General features: G+C 52.1%; 1 protein-coding gene across 1 annotated transcript; it reads left to right on the top strand.

Moving 5' to 3' along the window:
• Window positions 1-8,792: 8,792 nt before the first annotated feature.
• Window positions 8,793-9,612, top strand: LOC129465887 (putative keratin-associated protein 4-16). The gene has a single exon (XM_055248556.1). The coding sequence runs from the start codon at window positions 8,816-8,818 to the stop codon at window positions 9,329-9,331; it is 516 nt and encodes a 171-aa protein (XP_055104531.1). The 5' UTR covers window positions 8,793-8,815; the 3' UTR covers window positions 9,332-9,612.
• The last annotated feature ends 453 nt before the right edge of the window (window positions 9,613-10,065 follow it).

The following is a 10,065-nucleotide window of genomic DNA, read 5'->3' as shown; positions in this document are numbered from 1 at the left end:
TTGACTCCGGGTGTGTGTGTGTGTGCACGTGCGTGTGTGTGTGTGTGTGTGCGCACATGCGCATGCCAGTGCCGAGAGTCAGTGTCTGTGTCTGATGGGGGCATTCTCTGCTTCTACATGGACAGACTCTCAACCCTAGAGTGAGAACCCAGTGGTTTCACTCTGCATTCTACTGACGACAGAGGGAGAGAAAAGAATGGGTCTGCAGTCCAAGCTCTGTGCATGGATCCCAAACACTCCCATGGGGACTGGAGTTGGGAGGGAGAAAGAGGAGAAGGGGAGAGTCTGAGCTAGGCTGGTAGGCTGGACAGACATACCCAAAGTACCTTCCCCAGCAATGCTCACACGGTGGCCAGGACCTGGGACGCAGACTCCTGGGTCACGTCACATTTTCCATACTGGAATTATTTGGCTTTGTCCTTGCTCCCCCCTGGGGGCCAGGTGTCCTCCTTCCTGGGAAAGGCTGCTTTTGGTAGCCAAAGTCAGGTGAAGGAGAGGGGGGAATGAAGAGGCATGCCGTGGTTATCTCAGGAGAACGGGAGACTGCAATGGGGGTGCAGACAAGCCCTCCCTTTCACTCCAGGGATAGGAAGAGCTAGGAATAGGTACTCCAGGGTCCCGTCCCCAGGTGGCCTAGCTGCTGTTGACTTTGCTTGGTTACCCTGGGAGCAGCTCTCAGCAGTGTGGGAGGGGCGGGTGTCAGGGAGTTGGACCCAGGCGTTCAGGCTGGGGTGGGATGGCGCCCCGCCTGTGTGGCAGGGATCCTGCCAAGAGGCTGCAAAGTTAACCCCTCCTGTCCTGCCCTAGTGGTGGCTGGTGGGAGGAGGGCGGGCCCAGTTGTGGTTTGGGAATGTGGCCCTAATTTCCCCCTCCCCCTTCCAGCACATCTGTACTTGGTTTACAGTGAATGAGCCTCCTGTCCTCATGAACCAGGCAAGGGCACCACTCCCTCCCTGGCTGGGCATTCTGACACAGAACCAGGCACCACCCATGACACTCTCCTCTCCCTGCTGAGTATCGTCTCTCTGAACTCTTCCCTTCTCCTTCTGTAGAGGGGCTTAGGGTTGGTCCCAAAGATCAACAGCTGGAGCTCTGAGACAGTGCATCTAGGTAGCAAATGGGGCCAGGGAAGCCTAAATCGGGGGACAAAACACTTGGGGTAGCCTCTGAAGACAGAGGGAGTCAGAATTCCAACTGTCTCTACCCTCCCTTTGTCTTGGTTTGTCTGTCTGTCTGCCCAGGTCTTTGTCTCTAGTGGGCGTTTGTCTATCCATCCATCTTGGTAACTATAGCTCCTCCCTTCTGGCGGCCTCCTCGTCCCCAGCCGAGGACAGCAGCCAAGCAGCGATGCCCAGGAAGACCCGCCCTATGCCGGCTCCTCCCCTTGGGATTGCCACTGCTTCCACCCCCGCCCCCTCTACCGCCCCTCCCCAGGACCCAGTGACTGGGGTCTGTTCACTGCAGCAGTTTGGAAGTCAAACCAAACAGCAGCAGCAGATTGGGGGACAGGGAAGAGGGGCATTGTGAGGGCTTCAGATTCTTCTCCCCACCCTCCACTCTCCAGCTTGCAACAGCGCCAGCTTTCTGTCCAGAGATTCCAGGAGGAGGCTTGGGAAGAGGGCTTCCCACTCTGGAAACTGGTAGAGGGGGCTCCCCTCATTCCTCTTTCCCTTGGGTCATCCCTATTTCTAGGCTTTGCTCTGTTTGTGGCTGCTCCACTTTGTCACCCTGGCAACTTGGAGAAATGATATCTTGGGGGCCCTAGGACCAGGCTTTGTTTGCTCCCCTCATCCCAGAGCAAAGACCAAAAGGAGAGATTATGAGGAGAGGAAAAGAATGCAGATATCTGTCCCACCTGTCCTGAAAGTCATGGGGAAATGACTTATTCAGTGTCCTGATGCTTGGGGGGGCGCACAGTGGTGAGGATGAAAATTGCCCCACCCTAATTTTCACCCTCACCCCCTCCCAACCCTCCGGCATCAGGACACTGAATAGGTCATTTCCCCATGCCCAAATCTGGTGGTGTGGGGGATGTCCTATGCCATGCTCAGAGGTATCTGGCAGATGACTATGGAAGGTGGTGGGGGAGCTGTGTTGCAGCCCCCAAGGACATCATTAAGGCATGGAAGTGCTATCAGGGCTTGGAGACCAGGGCACCCAGGGAGAGCGTGATGAAAACATGTTTTGTACAACACGTGTCCTCTCTTTTCCCTTCCTCCTCTCCCACCTCCTCCCCCTAGGCAGGCTCTGTGCCAGTGCTTGTGCCAGCCCTGCCTCTGGTGCTTGCTCCACTCCATCCCTTGTACCAGGCCTATGCTGCTGCTTGCCAGCTCGTTGACTCTCCTGGTGAGTGAGTTTTTGTGTGGAAGGTCCTTACCAGCCCCAGTGCTGCCCAGATCCCCACATAGAATAAGGACTTAATTTTGAAGCTCAGGATTTTAGGATTAGCCTAAACAGCTCTGGGAATTTCTTCCCTGAACAGGCACCATGCATTAATTCAACAAATCTTTATTAGGCATCCACTATGTGATAAGCACTGTGCTAGGTTCTGGGAATACCCAGGTATGGTCTCTGGCAGGTTCACAGTAGGATGGAGTCAGATGTTAACCAAATAATCCACAAAACTGCAACTAGAATAATCAGTGTGGAGAGGCATGAGGTACCATGAGAATGGAGCAGAGGAGTATTCTTCCCCTGCCAAGGAGGTCAGGTAAGTCTTCGGAGAAAAAACCAGAGGAGATTAGAGAGAAGGAAGGGCAGCGAAACATATGTGCTGCTCAAGAGTATGTGCAAAGGCCCTGGAATTGAGGTTCTGGCCCTCAGCCAGTCTGCTCCCCCCGCCCCCCAAAAAAGAGGGGCCTTCCATTCCTGTGACATGCTTGGATTTCAATATGCCAAAAGGGAGGGATGGTAAGTACCTCCTTGTGGTCATAGCAGGACGCTGAGATACCTGAATGCATTCATTTCCTCCAGAAAGGGAAACAGAGACAGAGAGGGAAGACAACTCACAGGCTGAGACTTGAGATTATACTATGGAAAACAAGGCCCCATGCTGGCAAATCCTCCAGGGTGAGGGATTCCTGCATTTGCCCAGCTGGAGCCTCACCAGACAGAAAGCCTTCTCCTCTGAGCCTGCTCTACCATGCCCCCACTCCTCCGATCGAGCCCTGACCTGTCCCACTCCCTGAAGCTAGCATGTCTGCCTGGAGTGTGTGTAAGGTGAGTGCTACAGGTGTCTGCCAGCCAATGTGTGGGTGGATGTAGCTGTCTGTTTTGCACAGAATCTCCATCGAGGGGATATGGGGTTCTCGCTCCTCTGTCCACTGGAGAGCTTCCAGTTCCTCCTACCCAGATACCAAAGTTCCAAGTTTCTTCCTTTTGAAAAGGAATTGGGGGCCCTTTGAAAGATGGAGTAGGTCTCTTTGTGGCTGTGCCTCCTCTAGAGCCAGGAAAGAGGTCATGGAACCAATGGAGTTAAGTCCCAGCCCTGTTCTGACCCACTTTCCTCCCTGTGCCCACATCCCCTGGGGCCAGAGTGTTGGGTGAGGCCAGACTGGCACCCCCACACCCACACCTGGGACTTCCCCTGGATGGAAACTCCCAGAACCCAGGCATCCTGCTTCCCCTGCCAACTCCCACCAACTGCCTGGGTTCTATTCAGCTTCAGTTAGATCTCCCTGTCTGCCAGCCTTTGACCAAACTACATCTCTGCTCCAGCCCACCCTTTGGTGTCTGGCTGCCCCTTCTGGTGGACTCCTTTGAAGAAAAGATGTGGAGCTGGGGGGAGGGGGCTGTGGAGAAGCCATCTTTTATTGAGCACCTACTATGTGCCACGTATTGTGCTAGACGTGTACATTATCTCATCCCCACTTAACAGAGCAGGGAGTAAGAACTGGAGAGGTTAAGTGACTTGCTCAATATCACACAGCTAGGAAGTGGCAGAGCTAAGATGGGAACCCAGATCTTGGTGGTCCTGAGCTCTCTTCACTACAGCAGCGTTCCTCCACTTCTCTTGCAGCTGCCCACCTCTCTATGGGATGAGAGACTTGAGAAATTCAATTTAATCCAATTCAGCAAACATTGAGTATCTGTTATGTGCCAGGTACTGACAGGTACCAGAAATAAAGAGATCACTGTCCTCGAGGTCTGGTGAGAAAGACGAGCATTTGGAAGTGCTCTAACATCAGCATAATGATCTGAACAAGGTGGCATGGAGCTGAGAAAGAAGCAGTACTTTTATTTCCTCCTTCTGTACAGAGTATATAAATATATTATGAACAGTATACAGAATAAATGGAATAAAGTTAATACCTACTTCATTGCCATCCAGGTCAAAAAATGGAGTATTTCCTATACTTCAGAAGTTCCCCATGCATCCCTTTCACAATTCCCTCAGTCTCCTAAAAAGGAACTACCATCCTGACGTTTGTAATAATCGTAAACACAGAAATTACTTGTTTTTCTTTATAGTTTTAGCACTTGTGTATGCCTTCATAAACAATACTGCTCAACTTTGCCTGTTTTTGAAGTTTCTATAAATGGAATGATACTCTATTACTTTTTGCTTCCTACTTATTTTGTTCAACATGTGAGATATATCCAAGTTGTTACATATAGCTCTCTTCCTCTTATTGCATAGTATTCATTGCATGGATAGAACACAAGTTAATTTTTTCATTCTCCTGTTGGTGAATGTTTGAGTTGTTTTTAGTTTGGACTGTTATAAACAATGTAGCCATGAACATTCTTATACACGTTTCCCAGTACACAGATGCAGGAGTTTTTCTAGGATATAGAACTAAGAGTCAAACTGTATATACAGGTTCAATTTTATCAGATAGCACCAAATAGATTTCCAAAGTGGCTGTATCAATTATATAAGAAGCAGAACATTTTTTTCCTTTTCTCTCTCTTTTTTTTTTTTTTTTCCTTTTAGAGAGAGTCTTACTCTGTCGCCAGGGCTGGAGTGCAGTGGTGTGATCTCGGCTCACTGCAACCTCCGCCTCCTGGGTTCAAGCGATTCTACTGCCTCAGCCTCCCAAGCAGCTGGGATTACAGGTGCCCGCCACTACGCCCAGTTAATTTTTTGTATTTTTAGTAGAGACAGGGTTTCACCATGTTGGCCAGGCTGGTCTCGAACTCCTGACCTCATGATTCGCCCAGCTTGGCCTCCCAAAGTGCTGGGATTACAGGCATGAGCCACCGTGCCCGGACTTTTTTCTTTTTCTTTTTTGTGAGACAGAGTCTTGCTCTTGTCACCCAGGCTGGAGTGCAATGGTGCCATCTCAGCTCACTGCAAGCTCTGCCTCCCGGGTTCAAGTGATTCGGCCTCAGCCTCCTGAGTAGCTGGGATTACAGGTGCCTGCCACCACACCCAGCTAATTTTTGTATTTTTAGTAGAGACGGGGGTTTCGCCATGTTGGCCAGGCTAGTCTCGAACTCCTGACCTCAGGTGATTTAACCGTAACCGCCTCGGCCTCCCAAAGTGCTGGGATTATAGGCGTGAGCCACCGCACCCGGCCAAGAAGCAGAACATTCTTTTATTTATTTATTTATTTATTTATTTATTTATTTATTTATTTTTGAGACGGAGTCTCACTCTTGTCGCCCAGGCTGGAGTGCAATGGTGCAATCTCAGCTCACTGCAACCTCCGCCTCCCGAATTCAAGTGATTCTCCTGCCTCAGCCTCCTGAGTAGCTGGGATCACAGGCACCCACCACCACACCCAGCAAATTTGTTTTTGTACTTTTAGTAGAGACGGGATTTTGCCATGTTGACCAGGCTGGTCTCACACTCCTGACCTCAGGTGATCTGCCCACCTCAGCCTCCCAAAGCGCTGGGATTAGAGGTGTGAGCCACCACGCCCGGCCAAAGCAGAATATTCTAACCAGGAGCAGGCTCAGGGCCAAGAAGACCCACACAATTCCTAAAACCCTCAGAGGTTTTGTATTTATCTTATTTATTTTTATTTTTTATTATTTATTTATTTTCGAGACAGAGTCTCACTTTGTCGCCCACGCAGGAGTGCAGAGGTCCAAACACAGCTCACTGCAGCCTTGACCTCCCAGACTCAAGTGATCCTCCTGCTTAAGCCCCCAAAGTAGCTGGGACTACAAGTGTGCGCCATCACGCCCAACTAATTTTTTGTATTTTTTGTAGAGACGGGGGTTTTGCCATGTTGGCCAGGCTGGTTTTGAACTTCCGAGCTCAACCTATCTGCTCACCTTAGCCTCCCAAAGCACTAGGATTACAGGCGTGAGCCACCATGCCGGCCTTTATTTTTAGTTTTAGTATTATCATTATCATTATTATTATTATTTTTTTTTTTTGAGACAGAGTCTCGCTCTGTCACCCAGGCTGGAGTGCAGTGGCACGATCTCGGCTCACTGCAACCTCCGCCTCCTGGGTTCACACCATTCTCCTGCCTCAGCCTCCCCAGTAGCTGGGACTACAGGAGCCCACCACCACGCCCGGCTAATTTTTTTGTATTTTTAGTAGAGACGGGGTTTCACCGTGTTAGCCAGGATGGTCTCGATCTCCTGACCTTGTGATCCGCCCGCCTCGGCCTCCCAAAGTGCTGGGATTACAGGCATGAGCCACCGTGCCCTGCCTAGTTTTATTATTTTTTGAGACACGGTCTTGCTCTGTGCTCCAGGCTGGAGCGCAGTGATGTGATCTCGGCTCACTGCAGCCTCCGCCTCTTGCCTCAGCCTGCCGAGTAGCTGAGATTACAGGCTCATGCCACCAAGTCGGATAATTTTTTAAACTTTTTGTAGAGAATGTAGTCTCACTATATTGCCCAAGCTAGTCTTGAGCTTCTGGGCTCAGGCAATCTTCCCCTCAGCCTCCCAAAATGCTGGGATTACAAGTGGGAGCCACCTCGCCCAGCTGGTTTTCCCTTTTTACTTGGAATAAGATCCAAGTCCCTGCCATGGCTCACAAGACCCTGCCTGGTAGGACCTCTGCCTTACTATCTGACCTGTGCCACTGTGACTCTCCTCTTTGCTCCTGGCACTTGCTGTCCCCAGTCTCTGGAATGTTCTCCCACTAGATAGTTCCATGGCTTGCTCTCACTTCTTTCAGGTCTTTGCTCAGTGACACCATCCCTGACCACCGAATTTTGGATTGCCATCTCCAGCCTTCCTTATTCCTTTCTCAGCTTTATTTTTCTCTATAGCCCAGCCACTCAGTTTCCATTCAGCCTCGGTCAGCTCTGCCTCCTCTGCCAGGGTTTGACAGACTGCCTCTCCCCCAAAGCCCTTAAGAGTGGTCATATCTGACTGGGGGCTGGTCTAACTGTCACTTCTGATGGAGTCACCTCTCCGAGTCACTTTTTTTTTTTTTTTTGAGACAGAGTCTCGCTCTGTCGCCCAGGCTGGAGTGCAGTGGCGCGATCTCGGCTCACTGCAAGCTCCGCCTCCCAGGTTCACGCCATTCTCCTGCCTCAGCCTCCTGAGTAGCTGGGACTACAGGCGCCCGCCACTGCGCCCGGCTAATTTTTTGTATTTTTTAGTAGAGACGGGGTTTCACCGTGGTCTCGATCTCCTGACCTCGTGATCCGCCCGCCTCGGCCTCCCAAAGTGCTGGGATTACAGGCTTGAGCCACCGCGCCTGGCCTCCGAGTCACTTTTTATCACATCACTCTGGGATAAGAATAGCCTTTCTCATGCTCTGAAATTAGCTTAGTTATGTGTTTACCTGTTTGCTTTTTGTCCCCACCCCACTCCACCTCACCCCTCACTTTTATGGAAACTCCATAAGAGAGGAAACTTAGCTATCTTGTCCACTACCAAGGCCAATGCCTGATGCATACTAGGTCTCAAATAATAGTTGACCAGGCTGGTTGTCAGTCTCCCAGAGACAGCTGGACACCCCCCACACTCACACCTGGGACTTTCTCTCTCTGGAAATTCCTGGAACTCAGGCATCCCACCTCCTCTGCCAGCTCCCAACTACATCCCAGACTCCATCTCTCAGAGCCCTCCTGTGGCCACTGCTATTGCCTGCTGCTGCTTCCCTGAGTCCCCTGTGGGAGCTGTTTGGGGGCCCTGAAGCAGCAGCTCTGGAGGTTAGTGTTGGAGAGACTCAGGCATCAGGGGCCTAGAGCTCAAGCAATATTTTGTTTGTTTGTTTTTTGGGGTTTTTTGAGACCAAGTTTCGCTCTTGTTGCCTAGGCTGGAGTACAATGGCGTGATCTCAGCTCACTGCAACCTTCACCTCCCGGGTTCAAGCGATTCTCCTGCCTCAGCATCCTGAGTAGCTGGGATTACAGGCATGTGCCACCATGCCCGCCCAGTTTTGTATTTTTAGTAGAGACGGGGTTTCTGTATGTTGATCAGGCTGGTCTCGATCTCCTGACCTCGGGTGATCTGCCCATCTCAGCCTCCCGAAGTGCTGGGATTACAGACATGAGCCACCATGCCTGGCCAAGAAATGCTTTTTGATTGAGTAAAGGAGAAGACTTCAGTGATGACAGGGCCTTGCCAGGTGAAGAAGGGAGCAGGGGCACTCAGAGCAGAAGGACCAGTGTGAACAAAGGACTGGAGGCCTGGGAGTACATGTCATATTTGAAGAACGTGTTCTGATCTGGTGCTGTTGGAGGATTTTCAGGGGAGAGGGGTAGTAGGAGAGCTTTGCCCGCCTGGAAGGGGAGGGCTGGAAGAGGAGGGCTGGATGTGGAGGGCTGAGCTCCCAGCAGGATCAGCAAGGCTCAGCATGTCTTAGGTTTAATCCTGCCCCCCACCGTCCGCCCCTCCTACTCCATCCCTGTCCTCCCCTTCACCCAGCCCCCAGCCTGGCCACAGCTGCAGCTGAATGGACTTCTCTCTGGGCCTACGCTTGGGGCCTAGGAACAAGAAGCCTGCCCACCAAGAGCCTCCTGCCCGCTCCAGGCATGGTCCACCTGCTGCCTCTCCTTGTCTGTCCTGTCCCCCCTCTGCCTGTGCCTTCCCCTGCCATGGCTGTCCCCCACTCCCCTGCTCCTACACCGCCTGTCCCTCTAGTGCAGCTCCCTGCCCCGCTTGTCCCAGCCTCCCGGGCCCACCCTGCACCTGCTCTTGCCCCCGCTGCCCTGCCTGTCCTCCCTTGACTTGTCCCCATAACTCCTGTGTCTCATGCTCCGGTCCACCCTTGACCTGCTGCCACCCCTCACCCTGCCAGGTTTACCCTTGCTCCATGAGCCGAGCTGCCTGTTTGAGCTCCCGTTTAGGCTGCGGTGATAGCTGTAGCTGTGGCCAAGGGGCTGCCTGGGGGCTTCCAGGTTCCCTTGGCTGCTGTAGCTGCTGCTTCAGGGGACAACGCACTTCTCGGGGGCGCTGTCTGATAATTTAGGTGGACTGTTGCCCACCAGGAGACTGCCAGTTTCCTGGAGCACTTCCGTACTGCTGCCCTGGCAAGAAGGCAGGAGCTGGTTGGAGTGGGAGAGGGATCAGCTGGACCCCTCCCTCAAGCAGGTAGAGGCAGCTGGCTTTCCCCAGTCCTGGGGAGGTGGCAGGGGGAATCTGCTTTGAAGTTAGTTTCTGGGTGTGCTCCTGCTGGTTCCAGAACCTCTTCCTCTGCAACTTCTGGAATGGAAAGTGTTCTTCTCAGAGCCTCCCCCACGGCCCCTGAAGGTGAGCAAGTGTGTTATTTCTTCCCCTCCACTGAGCCTCCACTGGAGTCTCCTCTGCAGTTCACATGAATAAATGGACTCTTCCTCTAGAGGAGCTGGAGGATACTGGTCCAGAGGCCACTTCTTCTCCCTCTGACCTACACCCAAGATTGACCCAAGATTCTCTGAATCCCTGACCTCTCACCTTGAGTCAGGCAGAGAAGGTCAGTGGCTTTTGGACCAGAAGAAGAGGCTGAGTGGAAGATATTCGGTTCCTCCCTCCACTTGGAAATCCTTTGTGGTCCTTTGTTTCTAGCCAGGAACCCTCTGCCTGGATGTCTTGTCTTTCAAATCTCTGAGAGCTCACTCAGCCTCATGACCTCAATCTTGCAGCAGTGATCCCATCTGTGACATCCAGGCTCATCTGGCATGGGGATGAGGGAGGCTGGGAACCCTTGACTCAGGCTCCTAAGGA

Source organism: Symphalangus syndactylus, chromosome 17 (assembly GCF_028878055.3).
Source record: "Symphalangus syndactylus isolate Jambi chromosome 17, NHGRI_mSymSyn1-v2.1_pri, whole genome shotgun sequence".
NCBI classification, from domain to species: Eukaryota; Metazoa; Chordata; class Mammalia; order Primates; family Hylobatidae; genus Symphalangus; species Symphalangus syndactylus.
This window is presented reverse-complemented; position numbering and strand designations above follow the sequence as displayed.